The sequence below is a fragment of the Alligator mississippiensis genome, chromosome 2, assembly GCF_030867095.1.
Source record: "Alligator mississippiensis isolate rAllMis1 chromosome 2, rAllMis1, whole genome shotgun sequence".
Lineage (NCBI taxonomy): Eukaryota > Metazoa > Chordata > Crocodylia > Alligatoridae > Alligator > Alligator mississippiensis.
In genome coordinates this window covers 240,737,655-240,754,256 of record NC_081825.1, presented here as the reverse complement: position 1 = coordinate 240,754,256, position 16,602 = coordinate 240,737,655, and the positions used below count along the sequence as shown (strand labels likewise).

At 46.7% G+C, this 16,602-nt stretch overlaps 2 protein-coding genes across 2 annotated transcripts in view; one reads left to right on the top strand and one right to left on the bottom strand.

Moving 5' to 3' along the window:
- Nucleotides 1-558: 558 nt before the first annotated feature.
- On the top strand, nt 559-16,556 carry GCHFR (GTP cyclohydrolase I feedback regulator). Its single transcript, XM_006270345.4, has 3 exons — nt 559-663; nt 6,888-6,982; nt 14,873-16,556. The coding sequence occupies exons 1-3, from the start codon at nt 628-630 to the stop codon at nt 15,069-15,071; spliced, it is 330 nt and encodes a 109-aa protein (XP_006270407.2). The 5' UTR covers nt 559-627; the 3' UTR covers nt 15,072-16,556.
- Nucleotides 8,561-16,602, bottom strand: part of DNAJC17 (DnaJ heat shock protein family (Hsp40) member C17) — a 38,147-nt gene continuing 30,105 nt past the window's right edge. Inside the window, exon 12 of the mRNA XM_006270347.4 lies at nt 8,561-12,120. The gene's annotated coding sequence lies outside the window, so the exon portion shown is untranslated. The remainder of the gene's footprint in view (nt 12,121-16,602) is intronic.

Below are 16,602 nucleotides of genomic sequence, written 5' to 3'. Positions count from 1 at the left end.
ACTACTGTTGTCCTTAATCACTGTTTTACTCAGAGAAAAAATGGTGTTAACAAATAACACGGGTATTATTTTTCCTCAGAGATACCATGCAGCACAAAGGATATTCACTCCATTTAAGAACCAAATGTGAACTCCCTACAAAAGGGCACAACAGAGCACACACTTCAACCCTTGTAGCAGTGGGGTCATTCACATATTTGCCTCCTCAAGAAGGCAAATATTGGGTTCTACTATCATTGCATCCCCTGAATGACTTCATCAGGCATTTTTAAGGCTCCCCTGGATGGGACTTGATGTGATATCCCCTTTGCCAAACTTTCTTGCAAGGGAAACTAAAATTTGCTCATACAAAGAGCCTCACATTATAGCTCCAGTTGCTGTTTTCCCTGCTTTTGGTCCTGACCGGACCCCTGTAGGAAGCATTACTCAGGCCCGGGCAGCCCTCCCCATACCTGCAGCTCGGGGTGCAGCGAGCGCCCCGCCCCGTGCAGCGGGCGGGCTAGCGGCAGGCCCCGCCCCCGCAGCGGACTGGCTGGGCGGGGGGACGCGGCCGCGCGGCGGGAGCGTATCACGTGCGAGGCGGCAGGTGGGTAGCGGCGGCTGCAGCAGGTCGGGGCCGGCGCGGCCATGCCCTACGTCCTCATCAGCACCCAGATCCGCATGGTGAGTGCAGCTGGAGGAGCTTCCCTTTGCAGCGGCGGGTGGGTTTGAATCGGGACGAGGGCTTGGCGGCTCGGCTGGGGCCGGATCCGGAGCGCTGCCCTCTGGCCTCGGTTCCTTTCTGCAACCTCTCTCTCGGGGGCCCGTGCGAGGCTTTTTTGGCCGAAATCCAGAGTCTGCAGCAGTGTGGGGGTGATGCTGCAGCCGCCGCTGTCCAGGGGTTGTGCGAGAGGCCGGGGTGTTGGGGCGAGATCTCTGGCTGCACCAGCCATGCTTTAGAAACGGCTGGAGGGCACCCCATATGCCCTGGGAGTGATTGGATGTTGCTGCTGCTTGTCTTTTGGGGTAGTTTGTCCCAGGGTTTTTGTAAGTGTAGCTGTGGCCTGAGCCTGGCCCTGCCCCCTGTTCCAGGCATGTGTAGGGTTGTCCAGCAAGGTAAGTCACCTTGGTACAGGAGCAGGTGGCTGGATGACAGCTGTGTGAGGTGTCATGTTGTCCCTCAGGCAGGTAGAAAAGGACTAGATACCTGGCTTGGCACAGAGCCTCCTCTCTCTTGCTGTCCTTCCTTTATTCCAGGTAGGTCCCAGGACACTACGGCCATGTCCACGTGAGCGCAGATGTTTGGCTCCCTGGGAACAACCAGCAGGGCACACGCACCCTTTGGCATTGGCATGCAGCAGGTTATCCCGAGTGGGGTAGGGGAGGCTGGGACCAGCAGCTATGCTGGCCCCAGCAGCCTTACCTGGTGTCCTGGGGGCCGGGGAAGCTACAGCCGCAGTGGCTGGCAGCTGGAGTGAGTCTCCGGCCAGCCAGGCTCTGGTTTTGGGCAGTGCACACTGCAGCCATGTCTGCCACCTCACTCTCTTTTTTCTGCCCAGGTTTTTGTTGTTGTTGTTTGGTTTTTTTTGTTTTTTGTTTTTGCCCCTAGATCTCCAGGGGTAAAAAAAAAAAAAAAAAATCCTTGCACACTACAAGGTAGCAGCATGGGAAATGCCTGAATGTATGGCGTGTGGTGGTGCAGACAAGTCTGTACCGTCACATACCATATGGCTGTGCTTATCTGGACACGGCCTACTTGGTAATGTTTGCCTCCCTCCCCTGTCCCAGCAACCGTGGCTTATACTTCAGGCTTTGCATATGTGCTGCCTCCCAGGTGCTCACTGAACTTAGAAGATGAAGCTCAACAGATTATCATGCCCTCCTGGAGAGCTGTATATAGGAAACATTCCTTATGTCCAGAGTCCTATGTAGATGAGTACGTGGAGGATTCTGAGTAGGAAATAATATTACCCACAGCTTGGAGGCAAAGTATGGCAAAGAAATGGGCTATAAGAGCTTGAGAGCCTACTGAGGGATGGTTCTGCCATCCAGTGAGCCTGGTACAGGGTGGCTGACTATCTTTTCCACAGGTTTTACATGATTCCCTACAAATGAGTTGTGTTTCTGCTCCTTTTCCTGACAACCCTATGGAGCTGTGACTGTTGTGCTTGGTGAAGATCCTATCACAGTCCAGTTGAAACCACTTTACAGCCATGCTACCAACAATTGTGGTAATGCAGTTTCCCTGCCTGCTGGGCAGGGATATTAATCTGAGGCACTCTATCTGAAACTGACTTTTCTTCTACATAATTATATGAGAGAAACTTGTTTCTCTGTCTTGCTATCAACTGTGTCTAAACACAGTTGTAGCTAATGCAGTTTTGGCTGTTTGGCAGAATTTACATGGCAGAGGCATGGTATGTTGCTTTTTAAATTTTGTTTTAAATAAAGGAGAAAATGTACATTTGGACCAGGGTACCAAATATGAGGAAGTGGTTTTGCAGTAGGAAAAATTTACTTGTGAAACGCACAAATTGATCAGTTGTAGCTTCGTAAAAGGAACAGTCTGAAGTAGTGGGAAAACATACCTGAATCTGTGCGAGTGGAGAACACAAAGAAGACATAATGATGTTCAGTGGCATTAAAGGCTTTGCTGTTTACTTTCGTGCATTCAATGTAATGACAGTTATGTATATAATCAAAAGCAAGCCACTTTCTGCCATCATACCTTGTTCACATAACTTTTTAGGAAAAAGCTGTTTTGGATCATAGCAAAACTGTGCATGGATTAGTCAGTATTAGAGTTGACTTTTATAAGTCCTCAGACATGCAAATACTAGTTACAGATCCTGCTGCAATCCTGCCTTGGTCTGTGTGAAGAAGCTGCTGTACCATGAGTGAGTATGTTTGCCTGCAGGATGCCAGTTGCAGGTGTGACTGTGTGGCAGGCAAGCAGGCAGACCCAGGCTCATGTTAATCTAGTTCACTCTAACATTTGTAGTGAAGATGTGGCAGCCTGGGGTCCACGAGTCTGCAGAGACCCTGGGTACTTATTTGGGGGTCAGCTTGTGGTGCAGCTCACATTGTTTCACTGTTATTGGGTGTGTCTGTATCATTCAATTGCAGTGCTGTATTGGAACAAGCATCACTCACTCTGCACGTGCTGTTTCCCATCCAGGAGTAGCAGAACTGCCTTACTGGCATACGTGTAGTGCTGCACTAAGTTCTGCTGACTGGCACTTAGACGGCTATGCTTCTGAGTTGGGAGGTAGCATTTATTGCTTCTCCATATGATGCTGCCTGGTGCCATAACTGAGTGGCACAGGTCTGGGGTTGTCTGCCTGTGCTACACTTCTGCTTCTGATGAGATGTAGACAAATCTATGGAGTTCCACTGACTGCTGTGGGACTTGGCAAGGGCACAGAGGTCCATTTACATAAATCGACTTCTAAGATTTTTGTGAATGGACTATTTATGTGAATCACTGGGTCTATGCTCTCTATTAATATAGAACAGATACTCTGGGCCTAAAGTTGGACCATGACTGTAATCAGTCTGTCCTGGACTAATACAGTTTACTTATTTAAGTTCCTGCTTTTACCTGATCCATGGTGGCAGTGGCCAGAGAGGGAGGGGATGCAGTTGTCATTCTTTTTCTGGCTTTTGTCCAGAAGCATATTGGAGACTGCTCAGAGGTTTGGGAAGTTAAGTACACCCACTTTTTGAGGTTACTTGGACTGAAGATAGGAAGGAGCTAAAAACGGTGCATGTTATCGTCTACTTTCAGGAGACTGTGCCATGGATAGTATGTGTGTGTAGCCAGTGATGCTTTTTTACTACCTTGCTTTGTATCTTCTGTGGAACTCCAGCCTGCTGGCTGATAGTAGTGCGTCTGGGGAGGGAGACTGGGTAGAAGGAGGTTTTGTGATGCAGGGTTGCCTAATGTGTGTGTCAATTAACACATCTGCTTTAAATGCTACCTCATTGTGCATCTGCTCACTTCTGCTCCCTTTTTGGAGGCTGTGAACCAATGCTTGTTGACAGAGTTGCTGTGTTAATGGCTCAGCACTAGGGGGCAGAGGATTTGCCTTCCATGCTAGGTTTTGTTCTAGTGATATTTGCTCTTAAAACAAGTTGTGCTTCCAGGAGTTTGATCAGCTTATCTGACCATGCACAAGGACTCTGATTTTTGTAGCTGTGATTTCATAGTACTTACTACCCCGGTTGCTGTCAGGCTGGATTTTGCTCTCTTGTCCTGCAGTTTCATTACTAAGCTAATAACAGGTCAAGGTGCATAACTTCTGGCTGCTAGCTTGTTTGCTTCTGTAACAGACAGGCCCACCTAATGACATGGAGCACATGGTCCAGGCAGAGTGTCTATACGACATGTTCCTAAGGTTCATGCAGGGAAACCAGGCAGGTCTTTAGCCTCTGTTCCATTCCCATTTGCAAGCTGTGGTGTTTCCTTTCTTTTCTTTGTCATTTAATAGTTGATTTATATTTAAAGTTTCAGTTAGTTTTGCAATATTAGGGGTGGGTGGCACATAAGAATAGTTTTGCTGGCACACATGTTGCCTAATCCATCCATCCAAAGCACTCATGGGTCTTTAAGCTGCATCTACAGGCAGTGGGCATAACTCTTTGCAAAACTTTGCTAGTGTAGATCAGACACAGGGGACAGCAGCTGCTCCTCCGATTAGTTACTGGGGAAGAATACCTTTGACTTCAAAAGGAGCCAGATCAGGTCCTGAGCCTGTGTCTAAATCCTGTTTGGGATTGTTTCATATTCCTGGGGTTGAATTGGACATCTTCCCTGAAATACCTCTGCTGAAGAGTCTCCCCTACCTAAATTTCATGAAACTATCAGGCTACACGTTTTGTTTTGTTTTTTAAAGCAACAGATGCCCATATTATCTTGTTGGGGTTTTTTGGTTTTGGTTGTTTGGTTTTTTTTTGTTTTGTTTTGGTTTTTTGTAGTTTTGCTGACTCCAGAGAAGACCCTTGCTGAAAGGTACTGCTTCCTCCTCCTGATCAAGTCTGCCATAGCAACCAGTTATTTTTCAGAGGGTTAGAAGGGACCTCAGAAGTCATCTAGTCTAACCCCCTGCAGAAATGCAAGGCTCATTACTCCTCAACTATTCCAAGCAGATACCTGTCTAACCTCTTCTTGAAAACCACCAGAGAAGCAGCTTATTCCACTGTCCCAGTGTGGAATAGAGGAGAACAGTTTTTTCCAGACTTGTCTGGAGCAGTAAAATCCTTTGGCTGGGCATCAATGAACACTTAAGTGTTTTGTAGTAGTTAGGATGGGCTTTGCTGTTGCCTATAATGGTGTAGCAATGGCTGCACAAAGTTCCATAACTTGTGGTAAAGCCTTCCTCAGGGCACAGTGTGCCTCCTCCCTCCCCAGTTGTAACCATTTAGAATAGTCTGTAAAACAAGAGATAAAGAAATGAGACTGCTGCTCTGGACTGTGACTCAGGCTTCATGCTGGTCAGTTAGTCGTTGCTCCTCAGTTTTCCTGCCGTAAAAAATAAGCATGATAATTAGCTGCTCTGCAGGTGTTTTGAAACTTAAAAATTGTCTGTAAAGCATCCTGAGTTCAATGGATGGAAAATGCTACAGGCAGGTGAAGTATTATCATGCATTTGAGGAAGGTCATTATTCTTCAGGCTTCAGCATCCTGCTTTATCAAATCCATTCTGTCTGCTGCCTGTAGCTCTGCTGTGCTGGAAGTCTCTTTTAGAATAGTTGCCTTCAAGTATGGTTAAATTAAAACACAGTTGCCTCTTACAGCTTAGAGGAACAAAGTCTCTTTGTTATTTTCCATATAGTCTGTTGTAATGGCCTTGCAAAAATCCAAAGTGATTGTACAGTTCAGGAATGAGATTTAACCTAGTTGGTCCTGTCCGTGTTTTAAGACTGACATGCATTCTAACAGCATCAAGTGTGCTATGTTACAGCGTAGTCTCCCAATATTACTGTCCTAATTGTACTTAAAGTCTAGTTTGGGGAGCTTTCTAGAGCAGGGAATGCCTTATAACAATTATGTATCTGTGGCATTGTGTAACTGCTTAATACAAAGCAAGCACTGAGCTTATTTTGTATCTCTGCCTCACCTACTTTCCCTGCATTTAAAGGGAGTATGACATTTCCCTGTACCTGACTCCTGCCAGACAGTCCAGATAACTCTTCTTCCTCTCCGCTCCCCAGAGGATGTTTAGCAGTCAGAGAAATCCTCTAAAAGGGATGGATTATTTATGAAATGCATCTCTGCCTTTCCTTGCTCAGCCAGCAGAGGGCTCTGTTGGAACAATATGCCTCAGGCTTATACTCCCACTTCGAGAGAAATGGGCTTTCCTTACACCTTTTGCTTTTTGCATGTGCACAAACACCATTGCTTTTTTGGTTGCCAGGCTCTGTAATTGGGCTAAATACCACTGGGAGCTTGGCTACTATATAGTTAGTAGCATCAGATAAAGACCTGTCTGGTGCATGCTATCTTTCCTGTCTGCTGTGACACGTGCCACCTTCTGTCATCTTCCCAGTGTTTACTTTCCTGTATATGCTGCTTTTGTACCCAGAGCCTGTGCCTGGCTTCAGGAATGAACATTGTCAAGCCAGTGCAAGGAATATGATTCCCCCAAAATTCCCTTTGCCCAAATGTTAATTTCCTGACTAACTACAAATAGGAAACCTACCCTGCCTCACTGCAAGGATTCACTTCTGGGGCCTTGGTACAACACTAGCCAGCTGGATGACGGCTGTGTGTTCACCCTCCTAGAGGTATAATGTTGCCTTTTTTTTTTTCTCTTCTCGGATTAACCTGTCCTGTGTGGGGGAGGCTAAAAGAAGACCTGGCCTAGGGAACTTTTCTTACCTGCTGAATTGTCCATTTCCCTCTGCAGGAGGTTGGCCCCACGATGGTGGGAGATGAGCATTCTGATCTGGCTCTGATGAACTATCTGGGAGCCACTAAGAGGAACATGCTGGGGAACCATTTGTAAGTACTGCTGTGCTGCTGCTTTCCTCCACTCTTTTCCTTGCTGTCTCCAGCTCTCTTGCTGGATTTACCCATCCTTTTATCTAGACTACAAGGTTTTCTTTTCCTGAGACTCTCACTGGGGCCTTGCCTGTGTGCAGTGTCTCTCCTGTTCGATGGGTCACCATGCTCAGAGGACAGTGCTTGGGACCTGGTTGTGCTGTGTAGCCTCCTGGTAAAACTGAAATATGGGACATCCTTAGTTCTCAGAAACCCTCTGGAGAATACCCACTGTTCAGATGATTGACTTTGTTTAGATAATTGAAATCCAACATCTTGTGAGGGATTATCTATGCTAGCACATGGTGCAAAATGTAAAACCAGAGCAAGTTTAACAGGAGGGTCCTAAATACAGGCAAACTTAAGAGAACACTTTGTTATACAGTGCCACTTGTTACAAGTTGGTTATTTCAGTGGCAAACTTGTTTTACTGGGGTTGTGATAATTGAGGATGTATCTTCGTTGGCAGAGTGACTGAGAGGTCTGTAGCACTGGATTAGGGCTCCAAATCCCTTTGGGGGGCTGTGGGCTTGTAGCTGCCATAGTCTGTTTTTTGGTTTTTCTTGGGGGGGAGTTTGCCTGTAGGATCCACTCCAGTGACTGTGATAGTGAGTACTTTTGAGCACTCAGCAGCCTCCCTTCAAATTTGAATTATGGCAATGAGGGGTGCATCAATAAACATTTTTATGTCTGGTTATTAACCAGCCATATCAGCTGACACCAATCTGATTGCTGATATGCAGCCTGACAGCTTGGAAAGTCCATCTGGTAAGTTGGGGGGGGCAGATCGAGGCCCCCATGGTGAGTTAGGGAGTGGGGCATGGGCTGCCCAGCTGGGAAAGGACAGGACCGGGCAGGGGTGTGGAACAGAACTGTAGGCAGCTTGTCTGGTGTGGGGGTGTGGATCCTGCTGCTGCGCGTACTCCAGGGGAGGTATGGGGAGCATATCCCCCCAGATTTTTGCACAGGGCAAGGGTGGGCTGCCCACTGCAGCCTCTTCCTGGTGGCAGGGCTGGGCCGGAGCTACACTTAGGACGAGCGGGCACGGGGCAGTGCTGGGAGGTTACGGGGTGGGCTACAGCCACTCAAAATTTGCTGTAACCTCCCTCCTAGCACCAGTCACCCATTCCAAGCAGTCCCAGCCCAGCTCCGCTGCCCACGGCAGGCATCCCACCCTCACCCTGCACACACATCTGGGGAGCATAAGCCCTCCATGCCTCCCCTGGGGGTGTGCACAGCAGGGGGAGCCGCCCCTCCCCACCCTCCTGGATGAGCTGGCTGCAACTGTCCCACACCCTGCCCTGCACTGGCTCCGCAGCAGCTGTCCCAGCCCCACTCCCTCCCTCACTGTGGGGCCTTGATCTGCCTCTGCCCCTCCCCTATTCCCCTTCTCCCACACAAACTTACCTTCCAGATGCTGCTCTCCACAGTGCTGGGCTGCATTCCTGGCCACGTACATACTGCGGTTGCATGCATGCACGTGGCATTTATCAGTGACATAATCGGCCACATTGGCCAAAAAAAGACTATTGCTCATAATGTCAATTTTCCTTTTATTGGTTCTGATATGACATGGACTGATGTATCAGTGCACCTCTAATGGCATTGGTGGTCAATCTTTTGGCCCTGTGGACCAAATGAGTGGCTTGGGGCCAGTGTCATTGCTCCTCTGCTGCCAAATTTTTGGACCCATGAGGAGCCCCATAGGCCAGATGACCTGGTGCCAGGGGCTGGATCTGGCCTTTGGTCCAGGGTTTGAGCTGCTTGAATTACGGCAGTCTTTTATCTCCATCCCTGGAAGCTTAAGTGCAGTTTTGACAAATATTTGGCTCAGCAGCTGCAAGCAACGGTAGTTATTAATGGCTCCACATCAGAATGGCAAGAGGTTTTGACCATTCAAAATTCCACAGGGGTCTGTTCTGGGCCTGCTGCTGTTCAACCTGTTCATTAATCATTTGGATGTTGGCATACAAAGCTTCTTGAGCAAGTTTGCGGATGACATGAAACTGGGAAGGATCGTGAACATGTTGGAGGATGTGAGCGCAATTCAGAAAGATCTTGACAGACTGGAAAGTTGGGTTAGATCTAGTAGGATGAAGTTCAATGTGGACAAATGCAAAATGGTACACCTCAGGAGGAATAATCAAAAACACAAATATAAAATGGGTAACGCCTGACTGGATGGCAGCACGATGGAAAAAGACTTGAGAGTCTTGGAAGATCACAGACTCGATATGAGTCTCCAGTATGGTGAAGCCACACAGAAGGTGAATGTGATTTTTTTGGGGGGCTGCATCAATTGAAGCATTAGGTGCAAGACACAGGGAGTGATAATGCCTCTCTACTTGGCACTGGTTAGGTCTCATTTGAAGGGTTTGAAAGGCTGAAGGAGAGACTGGTGGAGCTAGGCATGTTCAACTTGTGGAAAAGGTACTTCAGAAGGGACATGATAGCAGTCTTCAAATACTTGCAGTCAGTATGAGCTGAGGTGCTTTTGGCAGATGGGGAAGTTGAGGCACTAAGGGGGTTAAGTTACTGCCTACATCACAGGCTGCAGTTAGTATGTGGGAGCTCTAGGCTGCTCACTGTGCACAGACCCTATGCTGCCTCATCCATTAAAGGCTGGTTACCATCACCATCCAGTGGGATTTGACCTGAGGTAGGATGTGCGTGTGGTCTTAATTGAGAATCATCCTCAGCATATTTGCCAATAATGGTTGCTTGAAGTTTCCTGTTGAAATCTAGTATTCAGCTTTTTCACTTGTAGAGCTTTGGAGAGGTCAGAGCATCTCACAAGGATTTATGTAGACAGTGAAACTGAAGCAAAGGAAGGGAGTGTGTCAAGATTGCACAGCAAGTCCCTGTCTCTCTGTTAGATCTCACAAGCAGGAAGCATTTCCTGACACTGAGTTGAGACCTTTCCCTTATCTCTAATTATACCACCAACGCGGCACCCTGAATAACCCCCCTACATCTCCACTGTTCACATTCTTCAAATACTTGCAGGCTGGTATCAGCTCTCTGGAGCTCAAGTAGGGTTTTGAGTGGTTTTTTTTTTTATCCTTCCTATAAATGAGTGCATCTGACCATGTGTCCCCAGTTGTTTTCTTGCTTTCATCTGAAGTTTCTCGTGGTAAGTATCATTTCCGGTATGGAAGTATTCACTCATGAACACAATACCAGATGCAGCATCCCCTGAGTTGCACAGCTATTGCCTGTCACCCCCAGTTCTCTAGCTAAGTTTCTGGCATTTCTCGCTGCCAAGTAACACTGCAAGCTGGCAGCCAGGCAGTTCAGAGGGAACACAATGTCAGTTTTCAGATCTTTGAAAGGCTGTCATAGAAAGAGCTGGGGGGAGAAGAAATTCTTTTCCCTTGTCATGGAAGACAGGAGGCAGTGGATTTAAACTGAAGAAAAACCCATTTGGACTGAACCCCAGGAGAACCTTAACTATTTTATGAAGAATGGGATAATGGAATAAGCTGCCTAAAGAAGTCATAAAACCCTAGTGAAGGAGGTTCTTTAGGGAGAGGCTTGAGGTTCTTTCCAGCTCTGATTCTGTAATTCTGCTTATCCATCATCACCCCATGGTTGCTGGTGTCCAGGTTTCCCCTTTTTATTGAGTACCTGACCCAGCGCTCACTGATGTCAATAAAAGCCTGTTTTGGCTTCCCGAGACTTTGCTTGGACCCTGAGTATGTGCTAGATACTGTTCTCCCAGGTGTATGAATTTTACATTTTTCCAGGTGGAGTCTTTCAGTGCTCTTCTCTGTCCATGTTTCTGATATCTCTTGGCTCTTATGTACCTTGATTGCCCACCTTGAGGTGGACACCTGCTCCCATTTTAGTATGAGTTGCAAGTGTTATTGACATGCTGCTTCCACTTTCACCTGAGTTCTCAGCCACTTATTCCTCTTTGAAAAAATTAATTAAAACAGATGAGGGGAAGCAGTTAGACTTCTGTTGAATGGAGCCCACATACATCTTTGAGTAGAGGAGGCGTGGGAGGAGGGAGAGGCGTCAAACAGAAGGAGCTCTTCTCAATTCCACCCTGCAAGCTGCAACTTTACAGATTGTCAGTGCAGCTCCAAAAAGCCCACTTGCTCCCACACTGGCAAACCTGAAACCAAGTCGGTTCTGCAGAATGCAAACTTAAAATTGGGGAAGGGGAGGTTTCAGACCCTTAGAAAGAGAGGACCTTCCCAATGTATGGTCCATCCAGCATCTGCCGGCAGATTGTTCTAGCATCACTTCTGCCAATCATAACTGTGCCTAGCAGCAAGATAGTGAATTTTACCAGACTCTGATTGGTTTTACAGCTGCTATTCTGAACCCTGTGGGTGGCAATGAAATTGTCATGAATGTCAGTTTCAGGCTGGTGCCTGTGAAGCTGAGGGGCAGACTGCTGAATTATGCATGGGGACAGAGGATCCTAAGGAGAAAAAAAGGAGGTTTGTGGAAGGATAAAGTAGAGAGATGCCTCAACCTTAAAGCTGCAGCAATGGTTTAGAAGGAGAAAATCCTTCTGGCTCCCAACAGCTGGGGAGGACCTTCAGAATGGTAAGACACCTGCAAGTGGGAAGCTGTTGCCAAAAGTTAAAACCCAAAGCATGCTTGTCTTACAGCATCCTTCTAGAAATACCAACAGCTGGGGTAGCAGAGATGGGGGCTTTCCAGTGGTGAGCTGCCCTGGTGGTCAGTGCAGGTGACGGATCCACTTTCTTCCCTACAGCTTTTGATTTTTGCCTTTGCCTTTGCTAGGAGGCAAAGGCAATTATCATCCTGCCTACTTGCTAGGATGGATTGGATGGATGCCGGATAACGTACCTTCCTGCTTTAGCAAAAAGCAGCAGCTCTGTGTTGCCTCTGTATTTTAGGCTTTGATTGAGCAAGAGGAGGAGGAGAACCTGAAGAAAATAACTCCTTGGAACGCATCTAGGTGTGCCCAGAGGCGGACTGCTGCATTCCAGATGAGATGGCCCTGTGGAACCAGTTTGGAGCAGGCTGAAACTCTGCTTGAAGAGTGAAGCTTCTCTCCAAGCAAAATGAAGGGTCCTTTAGTTGCACTTGGGGCCCACAGGATTATCAGTCCACCAAACCTGTAAAACAGAGTTTTGCTCTGTAATAGAACCACAAAATCAATCCTATATTTAAGTTGTAAACTTGAACAACATGTTCCAGTTGCTGCCTTTTGATGTCTGTCAGAGCTTGCAGAAGACCTGAGATGAATGTTCTGAGGGTGTGAGCTGTCTTCATTGGGGTGATACCTCTCAATTCTCTAACATAACATTCAGATTAGCCATTTGATTGCTCCTCTCCTTTCTTATAAACAGTCCTATTATGCTGCTGTGAATGGCACACTGTTTGTGGGGGGGGGGATCTCAAATGGACAGTGTGTGGGGAAGTATCACTGCTACTCACAGCAGGCCTGTAGAGGCATATCTCTGGGAACATCTAAGTATCATCCCCAACATGCACGAACCTAGTGTTTGGTGATGAGTATGGGGACAAACAGCTTTCTCCCTCACTTCTGTGACTGCTGCTTTTCCAGCTGCATGCAAAGAACACCTTCAAGCATTGGTTACAAGTGGTCATGCTGCTAGGCTTTCCTATAACGGCAAGGAGTAGCAAGTTTTTTTTATCTGAAGGCAGATATTCTGCCTTTGTATGCATCTCTGTGCATTGATGTAGCCTTGGCCTAGGGCATAACCAAGCTGCAAGCCTGAGGAGCTCAACAGAGCATCGGTGATATTTTAAACATCTGCACAGACAAACCACTGGGAGTTGTCTCACTTTAGTGTCCCAAAGGGCAGATCTTGGGACTGTACTGCTCTTATTCTTTCTTCCCCTCAAGCCTGGGCTTGTTTAGGTTTGAGTCCCTGGTTCATTGTATAATTGAGGCATGCCTTTTGGTGGGATTTTTGGAAGGCAGAGTAGATAATGTAAATTAACATAGCTAATTTACAAGATCGAAGTTTGTTTCACAGACGCCAGGTAAAATTATTATCTCTGCTGGGTTTTAGCTGGGAGAGAGAATTTATAAACTCCAAACAGCCAATGTTACCAAAACAGGCTGGCTGAATATTTGCTACAAATAGTATGTGGTCTTGTGATAAAGAATCAATGGAAGCCCTGATCCTACCTAATCTACCAATTTTCATAGGCTTCAGAAAGTTACAAGCCATCTCTGCCTCAGTCACCTCCTCTGCATATTGGGAATAATATTTAATTACCTCAACAAGTGAGCTGAAATTGCACATGGGAACTCTCTTTAAAAGCACTAAGTTCAAAGCCAGCTATAATAATACACATTATCTTTGCACCTCGTCTGTAATTACAGCAAAGTATAATGCGTCTGAGAAACAAAAATGTCTTCAGCAGACTTTTGCATCTCAGGATTATTGCATATATTAAAAAAAACCACCCCACTAGTAATGCTCTGCTACCTTAACTATAACAGTTCTGTCTGGAAATTTCTTTGGGCACAACTATAGTCCATAACATGCATTATGTTAATAACTGAAAGTCAAAAAATGTATGGCCAAGGCTCAGTACAGTTTTAACTCTGCTCCCACATCCAAAGTTATTATCAGCTTGTCTGGTGGTATGAGTCATACCCAAGCTAGAAAGCTTATTAAAATGCACAAATTATACCCAAAAAATGACATTAAAGAAATATTTAAGGTTTCAAAGTCAAGTGTGTTCTAAGTTGGTAAGCTTCCATGTACAACCATGATTTAGCCCCTTTGTGTGTGAGAAGACTGTGATTCAGTGCAGCTTGGACCAGCTAGTTAGTGCCAGTTCCTTCAGGCCTTTGTTTAATCTCAGTCTCCCCATCTCTATTTCCAGCTGTAGACTGTCTCTTTATCCGTTTTCACATGTAGCTACTCCCTTCTCTTCCTCCCCCCACCAGTCTGTCTCTTGTCCTCCGTGTGCATTCAAGTCAGGCTACTTCCACCTCCGTGCTGCCTGGGGGCCAGCATGGAGAACACTGTCACATGGCTCTTGGGTCCTCTGACCAACCTCACAGCAGCCTGGAGAATATAAATGAAGGTAACTCCTGTTCAGCCCTCAGCTTATTTATCTAATAAGTGTGCATTGAGCAAAAGTGAACTTGATTTTTGAAAGGCTTAACACCTGAATTTGGGATCCTCTTCACAAGGACGGCAAAAGCTCATCCTTGATAAATGGCAAGCACTTGTTCCAGAGCATGGGTGTAGGGAGAGGTGGCAGGTAGCAGGGTTTCAAATAAACTGTAAAAATGTTTAACGTGAGCAAAAAATATCTCTCGTCACCTTGGAAACGCCTGAATCATTTGTGCTGAAATGTTCCTAAGCAATCCAGCCAGCTAGATGCTCTGCATGAAAAAGCTCTGGCCTCAATAATCAGCTATTAGCAACTGGAAATAAAGTCTAGTAATGGGAAATGACAGGTAGCCTAAACTGCCCAGCTCTGTTCATAATTATATATGCACATGTACTTTCCAATAAGGTGAAGATTCAGAGGTATTTTTTTTTGATTAAGCCCAAAGTGGAGACAGTGGGGAGTTCAGCTGCCCATTTGATGAAGCTAGTGACCCATGGCTTTAGACAATTAATCTTTGAACCACACTCCAAATCTTAGGCAGCTTTTAGTTCTTGGCAAACTTTCTCCTCAGTTTGGAACTTGTGGTTATTAGCTTGTCTAATATGATGAGACATTACACACTTGCTAGGTTTTATGTTAGTGTGGGGACACCAAGGTCTTGCATGGGTTTAGAAGGTGTTGCCAGAATTATAGGGTCCCTCTGACAAGCAAAGTTGTGCCTCTTCCTTCCTCACCTTTGTTTCTTTCCCTCTTGTTTGGCTGCAGCTGGGAGTATTATGTAAATGATGCACCCCGGATCGTGTTGGACAAGCTGGAGAACTATGGCTATCGAGTGGTCAGCATGACTGGGGTGGGGCAGACACTGGTCTGGTGTCTGCATAAAGAAGACAACAATGTTCCACCGGGGCGTGACGTCAATGTTGATCCTGTAAAACTACAGCCTAGAAGTGAGCTTCCCCAATGAGAATCTCCTCTATGTTCCACTTTCCAGCCACGTTCAGGGGAAGTGCTGCATAGTCAAAACTTCACATAATGGAAAACTGCCATCAATGCCATTACATGAGCCCCAAGGAGAGGTAGGTTTGCCCATTCAGTTCTGAGGATAAGTCATGCATGGAGAATGAATGGCCCCAAACTCTGCATTAGTCTCAGTGGTACTTTGGAACACATTTACAGAGTTAATCTTGTCCTATGCAAGTGTTTGAGTTAGGTCAAGTCCTGGCTTTGTCTCTGTGGAGCAGTGGAGTACTAAGCTTCTTGCTTAGGGGGATCACACATGGGGGTGGGCCAAGCATGGGCCACTTGTTACACAGTCCCCAGAATAGGAGGTCAAACAATACCCCAGTTGCTGCTGTTTGAGGAAAACCTCTCCTTGGGCATGTCCCCCCACTCCTAGGATTAAGGTTAGGGATGCACTGATAAAGATTTTCTTGGCTGATACTGATAGCCAATGATTAACCAACCGTATCGGCTGATGCCGATCCAATAATCGATCTTTAGTAATAGTGAAAGCCATTTTAAACTACTGACATAAATGCAAAAACAAAAAAAAGGTTAACACATGCATGAATGTAGGCACGTGCCTTCTGCCTGCTCCAGCCCTTGCTGAGGAAGGCAGTAACAAATTTATTCCCACATGTTGCCCGCAGCCCCACTTCCTGCACAGCCCAGGTGGGGGGTGCGGACAGACCCTTGCATGGACAGCAGCACCGGGTGTGTTTGGAGCCCCAGAGTATGCCACTGCCTCAGAGCTGGTGGGCCCAATGCAGCTGGGCTCCTGCGGCCACCAGGGAGAAGCCACTTTTCAAAAGGAGCCCATTACCCAGTGCAGAAGAATGTCCCTCGCGCAGCGTTTTACCTAGCCTGTGCACAGCCCAACATGTCCACAGCAGCCCCAGTGCTTAGGCCCCTGCTACGTGCACAGTGTTGCCATGGCAGTGGCAGCAGCAGCTGGAGCCAGTAATGGTTCCTTTGTTGCTGAGCGCAGCACCCTGTGACCACTCCTCAAGTGCCTACTCCTGCTGCTCGCTGGGACCTGTAGTCTGTTGTGGGCTCAGGCTGGCAGCAGGATGCAAAGCCTGGACCACGCTCACCAGGGTGCTCCAGACGTGGCCATAATTATCAGCTACAATGACCAAAAAAGCTGATAGCTAATAATGTCATTTCTCCTTTTATTGGTGCCGATCAGATAGCCAACTGAAATATTGGTGCACTCCTAATTAAGGTTTCTCTGGTCAGACTCTGTCATCCCCAAAAGAACCATTCCAGCATAACTGGAAAAACTGCAGAAATATCTTTGGGCAGTAGATCATTGAAATAAGGCCCTGTGAATATTTCATGTTTTGGCTATGTAATCTTACCAACCGCAGGTCACTGATGGATTGACTTGAGCTGTATGTATGATCGACTGCTGCTGGTGGATAAACTAATAAAACTAATAAAAAGGTAATGTAAAGAGCCTGACTCCTTTCCATGGGCCACTCTGAATTATCACA

What these genes read in the sequence shown, in the direction of transcription:
- GCHFR (XM_006270345.4), top strand. Translation starts at nt 628, where the DNA reads ATGCCCTACGTCCTCATCAGCACCCAGATCCGCATG. An exon ending in TCAGCACCCAGATCCGCATG is followed by an intron (nt 664 to 6,887) that starts GTGAGTGCAGCT and finishes TTCCCTCTGCAG; the next exon opens with GAGGTTGGCCCCACGATGGT. An exon ending in AACATGCTGGGGAACCATTT is followed by an intron (nt 6,983 to 14,872) that starts GTAAGTACTGCT and finishes GTTTGGCTGCAG; the next exon opens with CTGGGAGTATTATGTAAATG.